The 26,283-nt window shown below is 35.4% G+C and overlaps 2 protein-coding genes and 2 long non-coding RNA genes across 4 annotated transcripts; 3 read left to right on the top strand and 1 right to left on the bottom strand.

Moving 5' to 3' along the window:
- The first annotated feature begins 7,591 nt into the window (after positions 1 to 7,591).
- Positions 7,592 to 8,910, top strand: LOC128224642 (uncharacterized). Its single transcript, XR_008259514.1, has 3 exons — positions 7,592 to 7,719; positions 7,919 to 8,071; positions 8,679 to 8,910. It is a non-coding gene; the product is annotated as an uncharacterized LOC128224642 (long non-coding RNA).
- Positions 8,182 to 9,483, bottom strand: LOC128224641 (uncharacterized). Its single transcript, XR_008259513.1, has 2 exons — positions 9,019 to 9,483; positions 8,182 to 8,775 (listed from the first exon to the last, which is right to left on the bottom strand). It is a non-coding gene; the product is annotated as an uncharacterized LOC128224641 (long non-coding RNA).
- Positions 9,484 to 9,691: 208 nt separating this feature from the next.
- LOC128223275 (uncharacterized) lies at positions 9,692 to 25,355 on the top strand. The gene is made up of 4 exons (XM_052932564.1): positions 9,692 to 10,197; positions 21,714 to 21,809; positions 22,382 to 22,480; positions 23,484 to 25,355. The coding sequence occupies exons 1-4, from the start codon at positions 9,922 to 9,924 to the stop codon at positions 25,353 to 25,355; spliced, it is 2,343 nt and encodes a 780-aa protein (XP_052788524.1). The 5' UTR covers positions 9,692 to 9,921.
- Positions 10,719 to 12,186, top strand: LOC128224672 (P2X purinoceptor 7-like). Its single transcript, XM_052934634.1, has 2 exons — positions 10,719 to 11,270; positions 11,594 to 12,186. Exons 1-2 carry the CDS (start codon positions 10,786 to 10,788, stop codon positions 11,757 to 11,759), a joined length of 651 nt encoding a protein of 216 aa, XP_052790594.1. The 5' UTR covers positions 10,719 to 10,785; the 3' UTR covers positions 11,760 to 12,186.
- Positions 25,356 to 26,283: the final 928 nt, after the last annotated feature.

Raw genomic sequence — 26,283 nt, 5'->3', positions numbered from 1 at the left:
AAACATAACTAACTAGTAACAAATCATTCAGAAGCTGAGAACACTACAAAAGTGACAGCATACCATAATTACTCTTTCTAAGTAAAATTTTTATAACATAGTAATAAAACACACAGAGCAGTATAAATATCATAATTCATATTGATGATGATTTATATATGTTCATTCATAAGACTATTACATAGTTATACTCACAGTGATTTGGTGGGAATGAGCTGAATTTTGACCTTTACAAAATTTAGTGACATTTAACCTAAAATAACCTAAAATATATTTTTTTTTCCTTCAGATTCATCAAAGGGGTCACTCCTCCCAACTATCTAGCATAAATAACTATGAATTACTGCACTTTTACAAAGTCAGAAAATCTCGAATTGTCTAAATAGAGTATAAAGGTTAAATGTAACTAAATTTTGTAACGGTCAAAATTCAGCTCATTCCCACCAAATCATTGTGGTATCAACATCCGGTATAATTTTTGGCTTGTATTTTGGAGAAACTAGAAAATTTGGTCTACCACTACATCGTCTCTTCTGACAATCTGGTATGTTCCAATCTAAATATGCATTTGTACCCTTAACATCTTAGATGTTATTGTTAATAAATAAAAGACGAAAGGATACAAATTCCTTATGCACCAGTCAATTGTGACTCATTAGTCATTCTCATCACCGATGAATTGCAGAACAGAACGAATACTATCACCCATTCGTATTGTAGCTTTTTGCATGTGTGTTAAATTCTCATATTTGGTAATAAATGAAACAATCAAATATATCCCACCCCTCATTCTGCCACAGCTATGCACCAGTAACCACTAGTCATTCTAAATTTGCATCCATGCTTCTTTTTTGTTAAAGATGATAAGCCTGGTCCAAGCTAAACATTATTAAAGAAAGAAGCCTGGACGCCATTTTAAAATGATAACAGTAACCATGACCTCCATGTCTGGGGTGTATCGGGGAAAGCAGGGAAAATGGGCTATGTTTTTACCTTCCAGATGAATCGGCAGTGCCTAGTGGATGTGGTGGTATTTTTTGCGCCGAAATAGAGAGGAATGGGCCTTACCTAGGATGTCCCCAGGGTGAGGGGTTTTTTTTACCAGCGGTTTGTATGTGCTGAGTGGGGATTTTACCTAGGATTGGGTGGACCGAAGATTCAAAGTCCACGCTATTCACATGACCTGGGGACCCGTGCTGCAATTGACTTTTGCATTACTTGGAATTTTTTTCTTAACTTTATGACACGACCCCTCTACAGTATGTTATAGTCATGTAAAGAATATTTATTTACAGGAATTGGATAACTTAACAAGTAGAGTAAACTGAACTGCAGTACTGAGCTTTTGAAATCGACCTACATACAATAAAAATTGATATTTTAGGGTCTTCACTGAATGAACACAAAATGTTAGTTTTGTTTTGATAAATTTTGATAAATGGTAGATCTGTTGCTTTAGTTGCTAAGTAAACATAATGTCAGTGATTTCATCACTATTACTATTAAAATATCAGTTTTCATATTCAAAGCGTCTCACATTTGCACCATTTTTTTACCATTTATCATTTCATTGGGAAACAATTTCAATCAAAACTGAATCATAGAAAAATAACAAACAAACACGGATGAAACATTTTAAAACACAATTAATTTCAGTTGGTTTCTATTTTCTTGTTCACTTCTGTTTGAAATTAATCTGCTTGAATGTGATTATTATTGCTTATTAAATTAGAATTAAGTTTGGGATGTACATGTATACTGGTCATTAAAACCGGCACTGGCATAACATAAGACGTTGTGTTTAATGAATGTGCGGGAAAGATGTATGAAGGTGTCGACCCCCAACCAAATGCTTCCGGGTCGCAGTACTCCTTCAAGAAGTTCTTGAAAACAATGTTTCTCCCCATTCGATAGCATTAGATCATGTATGTATTTTCAAGTTTACACATGATTTATTTATATTTGAAGACAATTATGTGGTTTTGAATGATATTTTGCAGGACCTCTTTCTTGGGTGGATGGATTCAGAGATGACCCCAGAGATGCGGCATGACTGCGTCAGATGGACGTTGCACAACATGCAAATTGAGAATGTACTGTGTGAGCCAACTTTGTGAACAAAAACGCAAGGTGGCTATGGTAAGTTGCGTCAAGATATCCTTAGGACCCCCCCCCCCCTCGGACAAACAATGCAATTCGTGTTTCGCTGATCATTTATTTGGGGATTTTAGATGTTACCCAAGCCAACAGACTGTATTTTTAAGTTTATGTAATACTAGGCTTTGTTTTAATGCAAACATCATTTTGGATTGTAAACTACATGTTTTTATAATTGCAATTCTGTTGCTGTTTGGGTCATTAAAGTTAAGTCGGCAACCGTCTACCTAACTGTAAGATTCATCTCTTCCAAAGGATGCCATAGCTTTCCAGGTGGGTGTGCATTGATTGATTGGTTAATTGATTGATTGATTGATTGATCGATTGACTAAGTGCGAGTCTGTGTAAGTTAATAAGTGTGAGACCATAAAACAATGACTGTTGGGCTGTAAAGGTGTGAGTGTGTTCATGCATTTACATATTCAGACATATCAGACATTTTGCCATGGATCTTATTTTCCTGTGTTAACTTATTGATATTTGATTAAATTTACGCCGCCGTGTTACTGAGTAACACTTTGAAATTGGGCCTAAATCATCAAGCTAGAGCTTGGCATATTCTTTTACAAACTTCTGCGAGATTTCTTCCTTTGAAAATATTTGCTAGCGGACCGCCTCAAGTTTAAGCTATGATCAATATTTGACAGCTTTCTGATACACGTTTTGTTATTTTTGATCTTTATGAGGCTACTGTTAAGTAACTAGTTGCTCTGTTCACTGGGTGACAAAGGCTGTCCAGTAATAGTTGTTTCTTTTTTCTGAAAAGATATTTCTAGTGAATTGCCCAGTTGCAGTGGTTTTGACGCCACAGAACCAGCACAGCTCCATGACAGATATACATGTTTTGGCATTGTTGTCAGTACTGCTGTATTGGAGTAGTGAGGCGTATTTCCAGCATGCATGTAGCTTACATAAGAGCATAGCCATTATCTGTCATTTTCAGATACACAGTGTTGTGTGTGGATAAAAAATGCAGAGTGGTACCACCAGTCACCTTAGTCACCATTCCCCTAACAAACTTATGGCTCATGGAAACAGGCCCTGCAGTTTACAGCAAAACTCTCAATTGTAGCCCTACGAAACTTCAATATATATTAATCTGGGCTTCAAGATATCTATTTAATCGCTTTAAGTTCATACTTGATTTGAGCGAAACTCTCAATTTCAGCATCAAAATCCAGTATTAGATCCCAGGCCGAACCTTGTCTCCTTCATAAAACTTTAGTTCAGATGTTCTATAAGCCACACACATGTTCACTACTTATGACAGATAAGAATTTTCTCAAATTGATTATAAATGCGTTTTCCCAGATTTACACCTTCCTATTGCAGATACCGCCGAGGGTGTAGCTCGGGTGCACCGGGCCGGTTTTCAGCCGTTTGGAATTGACATATGCAGCTGAACTGGGACCAGGAATAATTTCAGACTCCTCCGCAGCACGGTGAGCTTTTGTGTATTTATTTCCAGGCTGGTTTACTCCACCAGACTTCCTGTGTTTAAGCTTTAACTGACTGTTCTGTGACAAGTAAAAAAAATAGCAATAACATGGTTCCTTAATCTTTTATTCTTCCCCTCTGAATGCTAATCTAAATTTATACTGTCAGATCTATATTCGCTCATGATTCCATCAGTTGTCTTAAGATTTCGAATGTTCACTTTTAAAGTTAGATTTTACAGCAATTAGCAACCCAATGATGTGAAAACAGGGCTGTTTTATTTCCAGTTTTCCCCATAAAATCAGGCAGTTTTTCCCAAAAGTTTTTTTCATTTTTTTTCTTTCCCTTTCGGACACTGTACACTTATTTTACCATAAATGTCACAATTATTGAAATTTGTACAAATAACTGTCCAGTTTATGACTTGCAATTCTAAATTCTACAATGACACCTATACTATTAGTAACAACCACTATTCCCAATATGCCTATTTCACTAAAATAATTGTTTTTAAATTTCATTTTATATCCATGAAATATCCTTGGGTTTTGGTTGAAAAGAAGCATGATAATCTTGTAAGTAGATAACAGGATTCTTGATCATTAGCCCTTCACATATAATCTTAGTAGAATAGAATAGTTACATTGTACTTTAAATCATTGCAAGAAATTATGACATTAGTGATGCCTTTCTTGTTTAAAATCATTTTTGTATTTTAAGGTAAAGAACGGACCCATGATTTCCTGGATATGGACAAGACCTACTCCCTGCAGGGATTAAGCAGAATAGAGCAGTATTGAAAAACAAAAACAAAACTTTTTAATAAACACAAAACACTTGCGTTCAAAAGCACAGATGAACTGAAGTGATTGGAGTTTCACCATGAAATAATACCATAAATAAAGTCATCAAGTCGGTCGGGCTTGCAAGGTGGACGTGCAAAAGTGCAAAAAAATGGTGACACAAACCAAACTACTAAGACTTAAGTTTTCAAGATACTGTCTTGGAACTTCAAACATATGTTCAGCATGAAGTGAAGATGTATTTGACATATTTATCATATGGATCAGTCTCAAAAAAATAATTCCCCTCTTTTTGGTAGGGGGGGGGGGGATTCTTAAAAATAACGTGTTGCAAACAAGTAATCATTTTCAAGACAATAATTAATTATACATATTTTAAAAGATACATACTGTGGAAAAACTTTTTATACATACTTATTCACATTATTTAAGAAAAATCTGGACTCAGCTTGATTTGTACCTAGCAAGCAATCATATGCAAAAAAGTAGCTTTATTATTCATATAAAATAAGTTTGATGACTTGATTAATAGGTGTGAAATAAATAGCACAACAGCAATTTTTTGTTTGACTGACCACTGTGCACACCCTGTAATGTATAGCCATGGATATTAAAGTGACCATTAAAGGTGCACTCTCACAAATTGACAGTTTTGACCTTTTTTATTTCAGAATCTATATAAGCATATAATGATAACACAACTTATGTCTTTCCAGGATTAGTGTGTCACTTTGTAGGTAAATACACATGTAAGTAATATGAACTAAGGCGCTGCCTCTACGGGCTTGAAGTGTTATTGCCGGAATCGTAGTTCTTTTTATGAAACACATGTTGTACAATACATCACGGCCGGCATTTTTGGCATCTCGGGTCATCAAGAACAACTAGCTGTTTTATATAGACAAGTCGCAAACTTTTCAGTACATGTTCTTTCAAGTTAAGCACAGAGCCTTAATTTATGAATATTCATATGGCAACAACGAAGAGGCTTTTTTGAATGTGCTTTTCAGCTGTATAATTATTTTGATATCGGGTCTACAGTCCAGTACAGTCCATACTTTCAGTGTGTGTATACCACGTGATAAAATGCGTCATAAATGCTACGTCTGAAGGCAATATTTTGATTTGAAAAAAATACTTTAAACAATGATAACTTTACTATTTCTTCACCATTGTAAATGAAACATAGCGCAGTTTACGCCGATTACGGAGCCCTACCTTCGTTATTTAACCAAATTTTGATTGCGAGTTTAGTTTCTTAAAACACTTCGACAAACCTTTTCACAATATAACCGTCTGACGGAGCACTGTCAAAACATTATTTTGGAAACAGGTTTGTCGAAGTGTTTGATAAAATTAATGACCTCATCAAATTTCGAAAATAAAACAAATGCGGGGTTCTTTAAGCGGCATAGACTGCCCTTTGTTTCATTTCAAATGGTGTTGTAAATGAAAAGTTATCTTTGATTTAAGTCTTCATTTTAAGCAATTTTGCCTTCCGACGAAGCATATACAAAGTAATTTATAACGTGGTATATACTAGTGATGGGCCGATGATCGCCGATAATCGATTATATCGGCAGACATTCGTAATTTGGCGATCGGCGACCTCATCGTTCCATAATCGAATAATCGAAAAAAAAAGTTTGCTTGAATCCATTAAATTTCCAACTTTATATAGCGCAGTAACTTAGAGCTAAGGGAAGTAACCGATACTTTGAGTTTTAACAGTACTTTCATTTAGTTTTTCTTTGCGTTCAAATAGCTTTATGATGGCGGACCGACGGCCAGGGAGGACATCGATCTTAAAATATTTGAATACCCTGGATATCGGTCGTCCAGGTGCTGGACAAGTGCAAATTATTCCAGCGAAATGGTTAGGGTCAGTCAAGCCCAGATTATTATGAAACTAGGCTTGATCGACCCCAGCTGTGCTCACATATTGAAATGAACGTCAAGATCAATGTAAAAACTGTTTGAAGAATGGAAATGTTTGCCTTCCAACTCCGAAATTACGTGAGAAAAGTTTTGCTTATTTAATTCCTAATTAATCGTTATTTTTAAGAGCTAATGTCATCCCAAACCAATGTGTTATGTCTCATTTTTTTCAATTTAATTTTCAACACCGGTTTAATTAATGCACCAGTCAATTGTACCCCCCCCCCCCCATTATTCAATATGCTAGAAATAATACCTGTTTTCTGACTGAAGCATAAGAAATTAAATACACATGAAAACTAAGGTCCTTATTGATATATACATCAGAAAATGATGCTTTTGTGATACTGTCCGATTACAGCCGATTAATCGGATAATCGATCGATCAGGGTCTCCGAGTAATCAATTAGGCGTAAAAAAAAAAATACATTTGGTTCGGGTTACCCGACCCTACCTACCGAATAGGCGCCAACCCTACCGTTTTTATAGTCAGTTTGAAAAAAAAAATGAAAATTCTTTTTTTTTTTGGTTTTTAAATATGGAGTTTAAAACCTTTAATGGTTATACAGGAGATAACTTTAACAATATTCTCCAATGATGAAAATGACATTCTTATATAAAGCCTAATAAAAAAATTAAAAAAATAAATAAAAAAAGCCTACCTACCCTACTTATTTTTGAAAAGGATGTTACCCTAATCAAACAAATTTTTTTTAGGCCTTATGAAAATCCAAGCCGATTGCAAATCACAAGTATATACACACTGTACTTTGCATGGTCTCTTAGTATTTTGATTAGTAATGCACCAGTCAATTGACCTTACGACAGGATTTGATTGACAGGTCCTATCAGCCAATCAGAATGTAGGGCTGATAAGCCGTGTTGCTATCCGCCATTTTGTCCGTCAAACTGACCAGAGTCCGTCATATACATGCGCTGGCAATTCCTCGCCTTTTTAAGTATTATGGTAAAAAGGTGTTGTCATGGCACTTGTAATTCGGATACAAGGTAGCCAGGCCGACTAAAGATGACTTCCAATTTGTTCCGTATTCGAAACCAGCGAGTTATTTAGAAAAATGCAAGTGCTGTATCAGACTCTGTGGAAGACCTCATCAACAGCTGAACTTGGAAATTTTGAAACATCGTTCAAAGGCGAAACATCCATACGTCTGTACAAAAGTATTTTTTGAACAAAACTACTTATTTCAATTCACTCAAAATTTATTTAATACTGAAATTGTCCGTGCATGACCTAAATAAGTGTTACTATTTTTAAACTATAAACATCGTACATTTATGCTTTGGCTTGTGTTGTCAAATCGGCATTAATGGCCATTTAATATCCGGTTCAACATGGACACGATTGATTTCATTCAAGATAGAGGTATTTTTGTTAATACCGTTATGTAGTTTTTATAAACTGCTTTGCTTTCAAAGTAAATCAGGAAATATCGTACAACTAAATTTTTGTCCGAACCATCGCATGCTTCCGAATCTCATCTACTCGTATGGTTCCTATGTAAACAATGGCTTTTGTAGCTGTCATTCCGACACATTTCATAGATTTCTTATTTTCATATAAGCACTTTGTCGACGGGAAATCCAATCAAGAAAACCCTGACCCTCAAGCAGCTACTGTATTTGACCAGCTCACACCAGCTAGGCCTCCTCCAAAACTCAGATAAATATTTGAGCCACCAAAACAAAACGAGAACAGATCGGTCTGAATCGTTAAGGTATTATTTTCTGTACATTTAAATCAATTATTATGTTCATTAGAACTTGATTCTGCCAAACATGTGCTGTAAAGACTTAGACTTATTATGAATAAAGAACAAGTCAAACATGTACATATTTTCATTGTTATTCTTATATTTTGGGCCATTTACGTTAATCTACAATATTTAATGATAGTTCATCCAATGTTCAGAGTCCGGATCACATGCACACTCGATTAACAGTATTCTTAAAGTTGCACTCTCACAGAATTCTAGTTTGACACTTTTTGTCTCAGAATCGGCTTATTTTGGCATTCTTTAAATTAAGACCTAATATATAAATCACAAAGCAAACTTCTCCGAGCCAAAGTATGATAAATGCAATCGAATCCTGTGTAAGTTGTCAAAGTGATCAATCTGTGAAAGTGCAGCTTTAACAGTGAAAAATAACTTCTGCTAATGCTATATATTTTAAAATATATTTGCCATTGCAATAAAGAGATATTCCCCTACAATATCATACATAAACACCAAAGAAATATCAAAGTTTAAGTAATGTTTGCAAAACAACAATGTATTTAATAAATCTGATATTAAATATGCAACAACTGGTGTTATACTCCAGAACTGAAGCTAACATCATAGAGGTACATCCTTCCAAGAATCCATCAAAACAACATGCTGAACAACTTCAAGAACTCTCTTCAAAAGACCACACTTTCCTGAAATAAATAAAAGATGCCAATATTAAAATAAATCAGTTACATGTATTGTTAAATATTTTAATACTAGCTGTAAATGCTACTGCCTTTGATGTTTGCTTTCTACATGTATATCATAATGAAATATTGACAAGATAATAGCTTATGTTTTGTGGTTGTTGTTTTTCTCTGAACAAATAGTCCATTACTTTTGTACAGCAAAGTAAAACTAAATGTTATAAAAAGCTTTAAAATAGGTCCTACCGATTATTTGTAAAACTTGTCATCACTGGTTTTCTCTTGCGGTTGAAATTGCCTGGACTGGCAAATATCATGTGGGGGGGGGGGGGGGCCGGTTTCCGGTCTTATGCTAGGTCCCCTGTGGCGGTAGGCTTGTTGAATACAATAATAAGGGGACTTCCTTATCTCCATCAATCAGAATACTTTAATGGTGTCAACGGTAAATAGCAGGAGACCCTCAACCAGCCGTAACCGGTAAATGGGGGGAGGGTAGTGTGTGTGGGTTAGAACCAGCTGCCCGGTCAGCTTAGTTTGTTAGAGTGCCAGGCGGTTCTGGTGGTTGTGAGTTCCACACCGGGGGCACTTTTCCTCCCAGGTCTACTTTTACAGCCAGAGTGTGTGAACATGTTCCACAATTTCTGTAAGAACAAAAATCAAAGCATGTGAATATTTGAGCAATGCAAAAGTTACAGATTGGTATCACCCACGATTGTCACTTGTCAACTATTACATTATTATTCATAAGGGTTTTATGCATAACCCCAATAAACCATTTCTGCTCATACTATAGAATACAAGGTTATACTGTATAGCTGGCATGTAACTGTTATTTAAAGGGGTTGTAGGGTTATTGTAATTTTGTTATATTTCACCAGAACACGTCTAAATATGACGATCTTTGACAATTTCACCTAAAAAAATATTTAAAATATGCTTTAAATCGATGTTGCGAATTGCGATATGCGATATTTTACAACGTTCCGGTAAATTCGGCAATTTTTTATAGCACCCCGCTTTGCGCATGCGCAATTGCCATTGTAATGCGAAGTATTCCGAATACGCTGTATTCGCGGAAATATTGACATTTCGTGAAACGGTTGTTTTAATTTCTAAGATATACATGTTGTTAGCATTTTGATTTAATAAATGACGAAGTGTATTGTTGCGGGCTGCAGTAGTAGCACAACGAAAGGTGACAAAGTACACAATGTCCCAAGTGTTAGAAAGAAAGCGGACAGAAAGACATGGTTGTCGAATGTCAACAGATTGGACTTGATGTGTAAACCACAAAAAATTGTTGTGTGTAATAAACATTTTCATCGGAAGTGTTACCAGAAAAACCTCCGGGTTGAATACATGGAAGGTAAAATCCAATATGATCTCGTACCAGGCTCAGTGCCAACTATTGTACAAAGAGGAAAGGTAAGACATGTATTTTATTTCTTATGGTTTTATTTAATTTCAATACTCTATGAATATTTTTTAAAGCAGGCGTGTTGTGTTTTAAGTTATAAATATGATGACCTACATGACATGTACAAAGTAAAAAGACAATATATGATATGAATAAATTATTGTCACATTCTACCAATCACATTAAAAAAAATGATGACAGTTCTAAAAACCTTTTTTACGCAAACCTTCAAAAAATGTCATGTCCATTCATCTTATGTAGAATTGATAGTAAACATGTTGAGAAAATATAATAACTAGGATTAATTTGTTCCAAATGTTTGTGTTTATAAATAAGTTATGCACACATGGCGTTTTTGTGAAAATGAATTATGTTGACTTGACCGGATTAAAGGAGTTGTAGAGTCAATGGGAAAATACGATTTTCTAATAAATACAGGTTTTATATCATGATTATTTGTGACGATGGTTTTTTTTGACACACTGATCATGAAATGTGACAGGTAAATTAACGCGTAATACAGCTTATGCACTGGGCCATCTTTGACCGATGACGTAGGCGAGCTCGCGTTCCAATATCGCGAGAGTTAACCGCGCATGCGCAGTAAGCGCCCATCTGTCAAAATGGCTTCTATGGACAACAATAACGCCGATAGTTCAAATAATTACGAAGATTCTTCGTCTGATGATGAAAACCCATTGAATTTAGATGATTTAAACATACAGGCATATCGCTTTGAACCGCAGCGAGATACAGACGACGAGAATTCCGAAACTGATGGGGATACTGACGAAGAAAGTTTGCAAGATCATAATATTATTGGAAATGATCGAGTTGGCAACGTTGGAGCCTGGTGCCTATGCGGATGTTGTTCAGATATGCAGAAAGAGATTGACTGTTTATGTTGCCGTGAATTGGTTGCAATAAATGGAAAGGAAAATAACGAACAAATTCAGCTTGATTGCATATGTAACCACCCGAAGTTCTCTACCCTCTGTCTGGATAGAGATGTTTTGGGAGTAGCAGCCATAACTGTATCTGCAATGATGGGAACATTTCTACCAGTGCCAGTAACTGACACGTATGTTTTAATGACAAAAAGAAAAATATTTAAATATTGAAAATAATACCACTATTATCATATTATTGATAAACCTGATTGAAATGCTAAAAAAATAGTTTTAATGCCGAAAAAACTGGTTTACCTACATTTACCCTAGAATATCAGTAAATTTATTAGAGTACAGCTTAATTACTATAGCAAATTAATTTAAGGAAAACTTTAAATAATAATTTAAATTAATGCATATAGAACACATACTAAATAGTTCATGATTTTCCGTTAACCATTGGTTATTAAAAATGTTGTAATGCCCGTTTTAAGACGATGTTGATCTTTTTCAGTTTTTTTCGGTTGACGGCATATAGACAATTTACGCTGTGGATCTATGGCAAATTGGGTCGACATAACAGAAGAGTGGTGCCAGCTTGTGTTGTAAACAAGGTTCGCCTACAGTTCCCTAACCTTGATGGAAGAGACAATTTTGTGGGGTTCGAAGAGGCAAACTGAGATTACTATTATTGTTGTGTACAGCAGTTTGAATCGGCATATAAATGTACAATTTAGAAATTTATAGGTGTATTCTTGAAGTCTTTGTGTAAACACATTAGGGCATTAATTAAGATAACATGTATGTTTCACTTTTAACAACCAGTTTCACAGAAAAGCAGTCAATGGATAGTCATAGCCTTTGCATGTTTAAGTTGGCATTGCTTTTGTAAAAAACCTTAGCTCGTAAAATTAAGAAATGTCTAAAATTACATGTTTGTATTGATTCCATGACACTCCTGTATTAAGTACAGCATCTTTTAAAACAGTCATCTTAAAATATTTTTGCTGAAAGTACTTCCAATAGGCTAGTCGCCATACATGTACAATGGTGATGTTCTAGGAAGTGGGTTTACCAACAATTTTGTTGTATTGTTTGAAAAAAATATTTGTCAAACAGAAGACACAATTAATGAGCTCAGCTTGGTGAAGAACATGTTGAATGTAAATAAATATGTTTAAGCACTGCATTGTTTTTTATTACTTGCAAAACGCTTTGAGGAAAGCAAAGGTAAAAATTTAACTCCGGACATTTATGTTATATGACTATTGATAATTGATCTTGACCTACTGACATCGAATATGGTACGAGAATATCTACTGCTCACGGGCAACCTAACCCTGAAGTTTCATGGTCATTCGTCACTCAAGTTAGGATGCCACTCATTCAAAACATTGTATGTACTATGTACTAATAGCTCAAAAACATAAAGATAAAATCCAACTTTCTACATTTAATCTGTTGTAATGAAAATGACAATCACATTTTAGATGAAGCATAAATTAATGATAATATTTAAAACCAGTAAAAAGCAAAACTTAACATTATAAAATTAACAAGATAAACAAAATCCATAACAGAATGCAATAACAAATAACATGTAAGTCACAATGAATCCGAGGTCATAATCATTTTCCAAATCGAGAGACTCGACCTTGAACTATGATCTCTTTTCTTGGTTTTTCATTCCTACTGATGTTCGGTGGGAGCCATCTGCTGTTGGGCCGTGTGCAATTTAATTTTTCAGTTTCTAGCGTTTTTTCCATCAAAATTTCTAAATATTCATATGACTTTTTCTCATACATTTTCTTCGCAATCCATGATTTGGAAAGTTTGGAAAATTCTGTTCTAAACCGTTTCTCCCCTTTCCTGCTTCCTGTTTTTACTGTTGCCTGCGCCCTGTTTACATTATGGTTATGGTCAAGGGCAGCCAGCTGGGTTCTTGCTATCATGCCTTCCAGGCTGTAATGGATCCGCTTCGGCATGTACTTCAGCAGCAAAGCATGATAGCTTTCCAAAGCACCAGTATGACAAAATAGAGTTAACTGTCTGATATCCTTAACCAACAGCTTGTTGGTTACAACATTTGTAAGTGCCTGGTGCTCTGGTGACTGCATCTTTAGCCATTTCGTTTTTCTTTCAACTGTTGGCTCTAGCCGTCCATGGCAACATTCAGTGACATGATGTCCAGGAAATACATGGCGGTTACACACATGATGGACGATGGATAGCCACTTTTCCACCAACACATCTCCATTTCCATCACATGTGGCACAACACCACCATAGGTGATTCACCACCGACTTAATCCAAGTCGAAAGCCTCTCGCAACCTTTTTGCTTACTTTTCTTGCTAAGTTTTTTCCCAACTGATTTGGCAAGATGCCATACATCAAACTGATGATTTATATCAGGCCATTTGTCAGTCAGGTATTTCCTTATTTGCACATGGCGGTCAGTAGCCAAAACATCAACAGTTATTTCATTGTCTTGAAGATGACCAAGGCATTTTTCCAAACCATGTTTCTCCATGTGGACAGAGCTGCTGGTTTCTGTACACTGAGTTACATGGAAACCTAAAATGACATTTGTTTGAATGTCCATCACCGTGTAGGTTCCATACTTGGCAGAAAATCCAGGGCTATCACATCTGCCATCACCAGCTAAACACACTATTTTTCCTTTAAATGTTTCTAACAATTCAGACTGGTGTGAATTCCAGGCATCATTTACAAGTCTGAAGAGGTGAGACGACTGAATGGCATTGTAAGAGGTTCTGTGCAAGAAGCGTAAGCCAAGAAGTGCTGCAAACAGTGTGAGCACACTATAGTTCTGGCCACTGAACAAGGCTGCAGCAGCAATCTGTAGATTTCCATGAGGAAATCTCCCAGATGATTGCTGTGTACTCCATTGAAAGTCATGGAAGTTAGAACACTGGAAATACACAGTCAGAGATGATCCTTTCATGTAAGTGTTTGTAATCATGCATTGTTTGTCACACTTGATGCAACGAACACCAGCTAGAAGTTCATTCAAACACTGGCCATAAACAATAAAACTACTTTCATTCAAGTCTTCTACAGACAAAGAACTTCCTGAGCTTGAACTGGTGATTTCCTCGGTCGCAGGTTCAAAGGTTGGATCACACTTTTCATCATCAACACACATTTCTGACTCGTCCGAGGTCAACTCAAACTCGAGATCTGTAGAGTCCAGTAGGTGAACTGAGCTGATGTCAAGTTGCGGAAGTTCACACAGTTTCCGCGACTGTGTAGACATCTTGGGGCGAGCTGGTGAAGACATCTTGGGGCGGGCTGGTGTAGACATCTTGGGGCGAGGGGGTGAATACATCTTGGGACAAGTATATGAATAGTCAATAGATATACTGGCGGGGTCACACTGGGTGGAGCTGTCAACTGGTTGATCCTCTGTCTGTGTTTCAGCATGCTGGGCAATATAACATGTCTGTGTGCTGACGTCCACCATGGCCCTTCGAGGCATCTGAAAATAAGTTATTTACAATGATCAACCAATATGCCTATACATGAGTATGCAACTGAATCCACATGATTCTGTCAAGAAATCTGCCAATGTTGCAGTTTGTTAACATGAACCTAAAACTGTCAATTTTCCAGTACTAAATAGCACCCCAGAATGCCAAGAATGCACCAGATTGCAACAATTTTTTTCCGAGGGGACATGTCCCCGACCCCCCCCCCCCCCCCCCCCCCCCCCCTGCACAATTATGAATTCACATAAATTGAGGGCTAGCTATGCCCCTGGTCATGACAAATGCAGTGAAGGATAGGCATCAGCAAGTAGTTACTCCCATTAAGTAAGTGAGGCAAAAACTTGATAAGAATTAGCGCTCCACACAGAGTTTCAATTTTTATACCCGACCCAAAATACTTCTTAATTTTATCCTTTCATAATATAGCCTCAAAGCAAACATTTTTATCGACAATGAACTAAATCTTAATTTCTGGCTATGAATGCATCATGTTAATTTAAAAAGATGAGTAGCCATCTGATACTCTACATTTTTTTACAAATAGAGTTCTTTAATCTGCACTTTCACAGATTTACCATTTGACAACTTTTTTATAATTGTCTTTGAATGAGCAAATTTTTGTATTTTTGCAAACCAGTATTAAAAGAGTGCTGACAACAAATCATATCGCAGATATTCATTTTTAGATCAAATATTTATTTTTTATGCATTTTTCTTAAAGCTGCACTCTCACAGATTGAACGTTTTGACAACTTTTTATTTTTTTTCTTTGAACGAGAAGTTTGCTCATTCCAAGACAAAAAATAAAAAAGGTGTCAAAACGAGAGTGCAGTTAAAGAGAACAAAATAAATAATCAGAAAAAAATAGAGACTACAGTCTATGAAACAAACAATGATGTTTACATTTATAAGTACAGTGTACAAAAGTATATCCAACACTTTTGTAAGAAATGTTTAGTCACTACATTTGTAGAGCAGTCTTATGTTTAGTTTTTTGGTCCATACCTTCCTTGGAACTGCTGAAGAAACAACTGGATGAGCTGGACTTGTACAATGGAGAACTGTGTTCGTCACATCTCCCAGAACATCACGAGAAGGACCCATCTGAAAAAGCAAGCCAAGAATTTTCATTTTAATGAATATCAAAGCAACAAATATATTGGTGGCATTGTGCATTCTTTATTCCATTTCATTTAAACAAAAAACTGCTGAAGCTGTCATCTCCAAAAGCTTGTTAAATTTCAGCTCAAAATTCCCTTTGAATGGAAAAGAAGGCATATACCAGTTAGAAATACCATATTATTAAGTTTAATCAAATGACATGCAGTAGTTTTGCAAGTTATGCTATGGACCAAAAAATAACAAAGGGCAAAAGTAACAGTTTTTACGTTCTGCACTTTACCATCGTATCAAGTTAAATTAAATCCTTCCGTTTGTTTTCAAGTTATGCTCCGGACAAGAACAAGTGCAACCAACCAACCTACTGACCAACCACAAAGAGACTAATAACCACTCTCATACTTTTTTGTCAGGTATATTCAAAATCAATAAAGTAATCATACTTACATTTATATTTGCAATATTAAGATCAATTGAACCATACTATTATAAATGTCAGGTTGATGCAAACAAACTAAATCAGTATGCAAAATGCTCAAAGTCAAACTATATTATACCAATGGCTTTTTCGGTACTGATGGAAGCTGACTCTCTGTATATACTGTGAGACGGGTAGGTTGACCATTGTGCTCTGCATTGGGACATTCACTTGACTGAAATGACACAATAAAACAACATGCAAATCCAAGATCCCATTTGATCATGAGTGTAGGATGATATCCCCCCGGATGATTGCCCCCCCCCCCCAGACATTAGCCCCTAGGACCATATCCCCCCCCCAGATGATAGCCCTCCCAGACAATAGCGCCCCCCCCCCAGACAATAGCCCCCCCCCCCCCAGACAATAGCCCCCTACATATATATAAATGACTTTACATATATACACTCTTTTAAATTTGCATATTCATAAAACTCATAAAACATAAAAAAGTATTATTTGACGTTCAATTAGACAAACAACTTTGATGTTTCCACCATGTGAATAGTATACTATTATGCAATTAATGTGTAAGGTCAATCAGTAATTATTAACTGGATTGCACTAAAACATCTTCAAAAGAAATAAAACATATAATGTCATTATCGAATTAAGGATTATCACCCTATTAAATAATTAAAGGTCAATGCAAATGATAATTAAAGGTGAGAACTTACTGATCAAAGATTATTAAATAAGTGCTTAGTCAACAAATTACAGAGAAAACAATTAACTTTTAAAACAATAAATGTCTCATTGTAAAATCACATGCTTTTTCCGTTTATTTTTCACTATTCATGATTTTTTTTCATTGATTTATGCCTTCGGGTTGTTTCATATGATAATAAAAATCATTGTTTTGCAAATTTGCTTAAATAAAATGGTTATAATATGCATTTTAATATTGGGGGGGATATCGTCCATTTTTTCACTAAGACGGGGGGGGGGGCTATCTTCCGGGAGGGCTATGGTCCTAGGTGCTAATGTCTGGGGGGGGGGGGGGCAATCATCTTGGGGGGATATTATCCGTACCACTTTGATCATACATGCTATTGGCCTTTACAAGTGATTTTAAACATTTTATGTATTAAAAGTAAAACATGGTAACATCACTTTACAGTAATGTATGTGCTGTAATTCATTTAAATGAAATTGTGTACTGAAGTTTTATTTTTAAAGAGATCAAAGCTTAAAGGCAGGGCTCAACTGTTTAAACATGCAGATGGCAAGCACTAGATGTATATACCAGTATTGGGGCTTTTTCTAGGTTATTCTATATTATTTCATTATAAAGATTGCTGAATAAAAATAGCTTTAAAAAGTGTTTTTGACAAGATAAATAAATCATCATTTTTTTCAATCCAACGTATATTGAAACTAATTAAAAAAAACATCAATTGTTACATGTCATTGCACATAAGTGTAGATATTCTTACATATATATATTTGCAAACTGATTTCAACTGAACCTCAAAGGCCCTGCAGAAAGGGCTCATTTTATGACATGCAACTGGACTAACCATAAAGTCACTTTTTAATTTTCATGTGCAGAAAAGTTTTATGGCCTACAGCTGGTCAAGTTTGTGTATACAGAAGCAAAACATGTTTTATGACATGCAGCTGGTCAGGACTGTCTGGACAGTGCAAAAACTAGTTGCTGGGGTAACTAGTACATATATTTGATACAAGATTAGCTATGAAATGAATTAAAGTAATTATTAAGTTTAATGGTTAAGTATTCTGTCTATTGAGGAAACAAACATTAGGCATATTGGTCATCAATCTAAGTCCAACTTCCAAGTCTTTACTCAATTTCCATTTATTCAATAAATATTTTCATGAAACAATTTTGTCAAGATATAATATTTTACATTTACAACAGCCTACTGTTTGTATTCAAATAATTTGATAGTTAAAAAAGGTAAAAACATGTTTTAAGATAAAACAGCAGACTCCCTGATAATACAAATGACTATAATATTAAAAGAAAATCTGTCACTACAAAGAAATCAAATTGCAGTAAAAACAATATTTAATGAAGATCAAAGGATAATTTTGACTTTGGTTGATCAAATTATATTTAGCTTGCAGAAATAGATCAGTATACATAACTTAATGGCTGGTCATGATGTGCATTATAGATATGACACCAATTTGTCCCTAACTGATATTTATGGAAGCATGTAATAAGTAATGACCAATGCATCTAAATGGCTGTCAAAGAGTTTTGTGACAATTTTATGACAAGGGCAGACTGGAGACTGCAGGGATACACAAGAAATTTCAAAATACTAGGAACCTATCCCTGAATGCCAATTTTCTAAGCTAAAGTAATGACTTTAATAAAGGTTACTGAAAATGAGTACTTAATCCGGTCAAGTCAACATAATTCATTTTCACAAAAACGCCATGTGTGCATAACTTATTTATAAACACAAACATTTGGAACAAATTAATCCTAGTTATTATATTTTCTCAACATGTTTACTATCAATTCTACATAAGATGAATGGACATGACATTTTTTGAAGGTTTGCGTAAAAAAGGTTTTTAGAACTGTCATCATTTTTTTTAATGTGATTGGTAGAATGTGACAATAATTTATTCATATCATATATTGTCTTTTTACTTTGTACATGTCATGTAGGTCATCATATTTATAACTTAAAACACAACACGCCTGCTTTAAAAAATATTCATAGAGTATTGAAATTAAATAAAACCATAAGAAATAAAATACATGTCTTACCTTTCCTCTTTGTACAATAGTTGGCACTGAGCCTGGTACGAGATCATATTGGATTTTACCTTCCATGTATTCAACCCGGAGGTTTTTCTGGTAACACTTCCGATGAAAATGTTTATTACACACAACAATTTTTTGTGGTTTACACATCAAGTCCAATCTGTTGACATTCGACAACCATGTCTTTCTGTCCGCTTTCTTTCTAACACTTGGGACATTGTGTACTTTGTCACCTTTCGTTGTGCTACTACTGCAGCCCGCAACAATACACTTCGTCATTTATTAAATCAAAATGCTAACAACATGTATATCTTAGAAATTAAAACAACCGTTTCACGAAATGTCAATATTTCCGCGAATACAGCGTATTCGGAATACTTCGCATTACAATGGCAATTGCGCATGCGCAAAGCGGGGTGCTATAAAAAATTGCCGAATTTACCGGAACGTTGTAAAATATCGCATATCGCAATTCGCAACATCGATTTAAAGCATATTTTAAATATTTTTTTAGGTGAAATTGTCAAAGATCGTCATATTTAGACGTGTTCTGGTGAAATATAACAAAATTACAATAACCCTACAACCCCTTTAAGTACTCATTTTCAGTAACCTTTATTAAAGTCATTACTTTAGCTTAGAAAATTGGCATTCAGGGATAGGTTCCTAGTATTTTGAAATTTCTTGTGTATCCCTGCAGTCTCCAGTCTGCCCTTGTCATAAAATTGTCACAAAACTCTTTGACAGCCATTTAGATGCATTGGTCATTACTTATTACATGCTTCCATAAATATCAGTTAGGGACAAATTGGTGTCATATCTATAATGCACATCATGACCAGCCATTAAGTTATGTATACTGATCTATTTCTGCAAGCTAAATATAATTTGATCAACCAAAGTCAAAATTATCCTTTGATCTTCATTAAATATTGTTTTTACTGCAATTTGATTTCTTTGTAGTGACAGATTTTCTTTTAATATTATAGTCATTTGTATTATCAGGGAGTCTGCTGTTTTATCTTAAAACATGTTTTTACCTTTTTTAACTATCAAATTATTTGAATACAAACAGTAGGCTGTTGTAAATGTAAAATATTATATCTTGACAAAATTGTTTCATGAAAATATTTATTGAATAAATGGAAATTGAGTAAAGACTTGGAAGTTGGACTTAGATTGATGACCAATATGCCTAATGTTTGTTTCCTCAATAGACAGAATACTTAACCATTAAACTTAATAATTACTTTAATTCATTTCATAGCTAATCTTGTATCAAATATATGTACTAGTTACCCCAGCAACTAGTTTTTGCACTGTCCAGACAGTCCTGACCAGCTGCATGTCATAAAACATGTTTTGCTTCTGTATACACAAACTTGACCAGCTGTAGGCCATAAAACTTTTCTGCACATGAAAATTAAAAAGTGACTTTATGGTTAGTCCAGTTGCATGTCATAAAATGAGCCCTTTCTGCAGGGCCTTTGAGGTTCAGTTGAAATCAGTTTGCAAATATATATATGTAAGAATATCTACACTTATGTGCAATGACATGTAACAATTGATGTTTTTTTTAATTAGTTTCAATATACGTTGGATTGAAAAAAATGATGATTTATTTATCTTGTCAAAAACACTTTTTAAAGCTATTTTTATTCAGCAATCTTTATAATGAAATAATATAGAATAACCTAGAAAAAGCCCCAATACTGGTATATACATCTAGTGCTTGCCATCTGCATGTTTAAACAGTTGAGCCCTGCCTTTAAGCTTTGATCTCTTTAAAAATAAAACTTCAGTACACAATTTCATTTAAATGAATTACAGCACATACATTACTGTAAAGTGATGTTACCATGTTTTACTTTTAATACATAAAATGTTTAAAATCACTTGTAAAGGCCAATAGCATGTATGATCAAAGTGGTACGGATAATATCCCCCCAAGATGATTGCCCCCCCCCCCCCAGACATTAGCACCTAGGACCATAGCCCTCCCGGAAGATAGCCCCCCCCCCGTCTTAGTGAAAAAATGGACGATATCCCCCCCAATATTAAAATGCATATTATAACCATTTTATTTAAGCAAATTTGCAAAACAATGATTTTTATTATCATATGAAACAACCCGAAGGCATAAATCAATGAAAAAAAATCATGAATAGTGAAAAATAAACGGAAAAAGCATGTGATTTTACAATGAGACATTTATTGTTTTAAAAGTTAATTGTTTTCTCTGTAATTTGTTGACTAAGCACTTATTTAATAATCTTTGATCAGTAAGTTCTCACCTTTAATTATCATTTGCATTGACCTTTAATTATTTAATAGGGTGATAATCCTTAATTCGATAATGACATTATATGTTTTATTTCTTTTGAAGATGTTTTAGTGCAATCCAGTTAATAATTACTGATTGACCTTACACATTAATTGCATAATAGTATACTATTCACATGATGGAAACATCAAAGTTGTTTGTCTAATTGAACGTCAAATAATACTTTTTTATGTTTTATGAGTTTTATGAATATGCAAATTTAAAAGAGTGTATATATGTAAAGTCATTTATATATATGTAGGGGGCTATTGTCTGGGGGGGGGGGCTATTGTCTGGGGGGGGGGCGCTATTGTCTGGGAGGGCTATCATCTGGGGGGGGGGGATATGGTCCTAGGGGCTAATGTCTGGGGGGGGGGCAATCATCCGGGGGATATCATCCTACACTCATGATCAAATGGGATCTTGGATTTGCATGTTGTTTTATTGTGTCATTTCAGTCAAGTGAATGTCCCAATGCAGAGCACAATGGTCAACCTACCCGTCTCACAGTATATACAGAGAGTCAGCTTCCATCAGTACCGAAAAAGCCATTGGTATAATATAGTTTGACTTTGAGCATTTTGCATACTGATTTAGTTTGTTTGCATCAACCTGACATTTATAATAGTATGGTTCAATTGATCTTAATATTGCAAATATCAATGTAAGTATGATTACTTTATTGATTTTGAATATACCTGACAAAAAAGTATGAGAGTGGTTATTAGTCTCTTTGTGGTTGGTCAGTAGGTTGGTTGGTTGCACTTGTTCTTGTCCGGAGCATAACTTGAAAACAAACGGAAGGATTTAATTTAACTTGATACGATGGTAAAGTGCAGAACGTAAAAACTGTTACTTTTGCCCTTTGTTATTTTTTGGTCCATAGCATAACTTGCAAAACTACTGCATGTCATTTGATTAAACTTAATAATATGGTATTTCTAACTGGTATATGCCTTCTTTTCCATTCAAAGGGAATTTTGAGCTGAAATTTAACAAGCTTTTGGAGATGACAGCTTCAGCAGTTTTTTGTTTAAATGAAATGGAATAAAGAATGCACAATGCCACCAATATATTTGTTGCTTTGATATTCATTAAAATGAAAATTCTTGGCTTGCTTTTTCAGATGGGTCCTTCTCGTGATGTTCTGGGAGATGTGACGAACACAGTTCTCCATTGTACAAGTCCAGCTCATCCAGTTGTTTCTTCAGCAGTTCCAAGGAAGGTATGGACCAAAAAACTAAACATAAGACTGCTCTACAAATGTAGTGACTAAACATTTCTTACAAAAGTGTTGGATATACTTTTGTACACTGTACTTATAAATGTAAACATCATTGTTTGTTTCATAGACTGTAGTCTCTATTTTTTTCTGATTATTTATTTTGTTCTCTTTAACTGCACTCTCGTTTTGACACTTTTTTTATTTTTTGTCTTGGAATGAGCAAACTTCTCGTTCAAAGAAAAAAAATAAAAAGTTGTCAAAACGTTCAATCTGTGGGAGTGCAGCTTTAAGAAAAATGCATAAAAAATAAATATTTGATCTAAAAATGAATATCTGCGATATGATTTGTTGTCAGCACTCTTTTAATACTGGTTTGCAAAAATACATAAAATTTGCTCATTCAAAGACAATTATAAAAAAGTTGTCAAATGGTAAATCTGTGAAAGTGCAGATTAAAGAACTCTATTTGTAAAAAAATGTAGAGTATCAGATGGCTACTCATCTTTTTAAATTAACATGATGCATTCATAGCCAGAAATTAAGATTTAGTTCATTGTCGATAAAAATGTTTGCTTTGAGGCTATATTATGAAAGGATAAAATTAAGAAGTATTTTGGGTCGGGTATAAAAATTGAAACTCTGTGTGGAGCGCTAATTCTTATCAAGTTTTTGCCTCACTTACTTAATGGGAGTAACTACTTGCTGATGCCTATCCTTCACTGCATTTGTCATGACCAGGGGCATAGCTAGCCCTCAATTTATGTGAATTCATAATTGTGCAGGGGGGGGGGGGGTTCGGGGACATGTCCCCTCGGAAAAAAATTGTTGCAATCTGGTGCATTCTTGGCTTTCTGGGGTGCTATTTAGCACTGGAAAATTGACAGTTTTAGGTTCATGTTAACAAACTGCAACATTGGCAGATTTCTTGACAGAATCATGTGGATTCAGTTGCATACTCATGTATAGGCATATTGGTTGATCATTGTAAATAACTTATTTTCAGATGCCTCGAAGGGCCATGGTGGACGTCAGCACACAGACATGTTATATTGCCCAGCATGCTGAAACACAGACAGAGGATCAACCAGTTGACAGCTCCACCCAGTGTGACCCCGCCAGTATATCTATTGACCATTCATATACTTGTCCCAAGATGTATTCACCCCCTCGCCCCAAGATGTCTACACCAGCCCGCCCCAAGATGTCTTCACCAGCTCGCCCCAAGATGTCTACACAGTCGTGGAAACTGTGTGAACTTCCGCAACTTGACATCAGCTCAGTTCACCTACTGGACTCTACAGATCTCGAGTTTGAGTTGACCTCGGACGAGTCAGAAATGTGTGTTGATGATGAAAAGTGTGATCCAACCTTTGAACCTGCGACCGAGGAAATCACCAGTTCAAGCTCAGGAAGTTCTTTGTCTGTAGAAGACTTGAATGAAAGTAGTTTTATTGTTTATGGCCAGTGTTTGAATGAACTTCTAGCTGGTGTTCGTTGCATCAAGTGTGACAAACAATGCATGATTACAAACACTTACATGAAAGGATCATCTCTGACTGTGTATTTCCAGTGTTCTAACTTCCATGACTTTCAATGGAGTACACAGCAATCATCTGGGAGATTTCCTCATGGAAATCTACAGATTGCTGCTGCAGCCTTGTTCAGTGGCCAGAACTATAGTGTGCTCACACTGTTTGCAGCACTTCTTGGCTTACGCTTCTTGCACAGAACCTCTTACAATGCCATTCAGTCGTCTCACCTCTTCAGACTTGTAAATGATGCCTGGAATTCACACCAGTCTGAATTGTTAGAAACATTTAAAGGAAAAATAGTGTGTTTAGCTGGTGATGGCAGATGTGATAGCCCTGGATTTTCTGCCAAGTATGGAACCTACACGGTGATGGACATTCAAACAAATGTCATTTTAGGTTTCCATGTAACTCAGTGTACAGAAACCAGCAGCTCTGTCCACATGGAGAAACATGGTTTGGAAAAATGCCTTGGTCATCTTCAAGACAATGAAATAACTGTTGATGTTTTGGCTACTGACCGCCATGTGCAAATAAGGAAATACCTGACTGACAAATGGCCTGATATAAATCATCAGTTTGATGTATGGCATCTTGCCAAATCAGTTGGGAAAAAACTTAGCAAGAAAAGTAAGCAAAAAGGTTGCGAGAGGCTTTCGACTTGGATTAAGTCGGTGGTGAATCACCTATGGTGGTGTTGTGCCACATGTGATGGAAATGGAGATGTGTTGGTGGAAAAGTGGCTATCCATCGTCCATCATGTGTGTAACCGCCATGTATTTCCTGGACATCATGTCACTGAATGTTGCCATGGACGGCTAGAGCCAACAGTTGAAAGAAAAACGAAATGGCTAAAGATGCAGTCACCAGAGCACCAGGCACTTACAAATGTTGTAACCAACAAGCTGTTGGTTAAGGATATCAGACAGTTAACTCTATTTTGTCATACTGGTGCTTTGGAAAGCTATCATGCTTTGCTGCTGAAGTACATGCCGAAGCGGATCCATTACAGCCTGGAAGGCATGATAGCAAGAACCCAGCTGGCTGCCCTTGACCATAACCATAATGTAAACAGGGCGCAGGCAACAGTAAAAACAGGAAGCAGGAAAGGGGAGAAACGGTTTAGAACAGAATTTTCCAAACTTTCCAAATCATGGATTGCGAAGAAAATGTATGAGAAAAAGTCATATGAATATTTAGAAATTTTGATGGAAAAAACGCTAGAAACTGAAAAATTAAATTGCACACGGCCCAACAGCAGATCGCTCCCACCGAACATCAGTAGGAATGAAAAACCAAGAAAAGAGATCATAGTTCAAGGTCGAGTCTCTCGATTTGGAAAATGATTATGACCTCGGATTCATTGTGACTTACATGTTATTTGTTATTGCATTCTGTTATGGATTTTGTTTATCTTGTTAATTTTATAATGTTAAGTTTTGCTTTTTACTGGTTTTAAATATTATCATTAATTTATGCTTCATCTAAAATGTGATTGTCATTTTCATTACAACAGATTAAATGTAGAAAGTTGGATTTTATCTTTATGTTTTTGAGCTATTAGTACATAGTACATACAATGTTTTGAATGAGTGGCATCCTAACTTGAGTGACGAATGACCATGAAACTTCAGGGTTAGGTTGCCCGTGAGCAGTAGATATTCTCGTACCATATTCGATGTCAGTAGGTCAAGATCAATTATCAATAGTCATATAACATAAATGTCATAAGAGTTAAATTTTTACCTTTGCTTTCCTCAAAGCGTTTTGCAAGTAATAAAAAACAATGCAGTGCTTAAACATATTTATTTACATTCAACATGTTCTTCACCAAGCTGAGCTCATTAATTGTGTCTTCTGTTTGACAAATATTTTTTTCAAACAATACAACAAAATTGTTGGTAAACCCACTTCCTAGAACATCACCATTGTACATGTATGGCGACTAGCCTATTGGAAGTACTTTCAGCAAAAATATTTTAAGATGACTGTTTTAAAAGATGCTGTACTTAATACAGGAGTGTCATGGAATCAATACAAACATGTAATTTTAGACATTTCTTAATTTTACGAGCTAAGGTTTTTTACAAAAGCAATGCCAACTTAAACATGCAAAGGCTATGACTATCCATTGACTGCTTTTCTGTGAAACTGGTTGTTAAAAGTGAAACATACATGTTATCTTAATTAATGCCCTAATGTGTTTACACAAAGACTTCAAGAATACATCTATAAATTTCTAAATTGTACATTTATATGCCGATTCAAACTGCT

Source organism: Mya arenaria, chromosome 17 (assembly GCF_026914265.1).
Source record: "Mya arenaria isolate MELC-2E11 chromosome 17, ASM2691426v1".
In the NCBI taxonomy this organism is placed as follows: Eukaryota; Metazoa; Mollusca; class Bivalvia; order Myida; family Myidae; genus Mya; species Mya arenaria.
This window is presented reverse-complemented; position numbering and strand designations above follow the sequence as displayed.

Coding starts and splice junctions, on each gene's coding strand:
- LOC128223275 (XM_052932564.1), top strand. CDS start 9,922: ATGACGAAGTGTATTGTTGCGGGCTGCAGTAGTAGCACAACGAAAGGT. Junction 21,810..22,381: donor CAGTACCGAAAAAGCCATTG/GTATAATATAGT, acceptor TTGCTTTTTCAG/ATGGGTCCTTCTCGTGATGT. Junction 22,481..23,483: donor CTTCAGCAGTTCCAAGGAAG/GTATGGACCAAA, acceptor ACTTATTTTCAG/ATGCCTCGAAGGGCCATGGT.
- LOC128224672 (XM_052934634.1), top strand. CDS start 10,786: ATGCGCAGTAAGCGCCCATCTGTCAAAATGGCTTCTATGGACAACAAT. Junction 11,271..11,593: donor CCAGTGCCAGTAACTGACAC/GTATGTTTTAAT, acceptor GATCTTTTTCAG/TTTTTTTCGGTTGACGGCAT.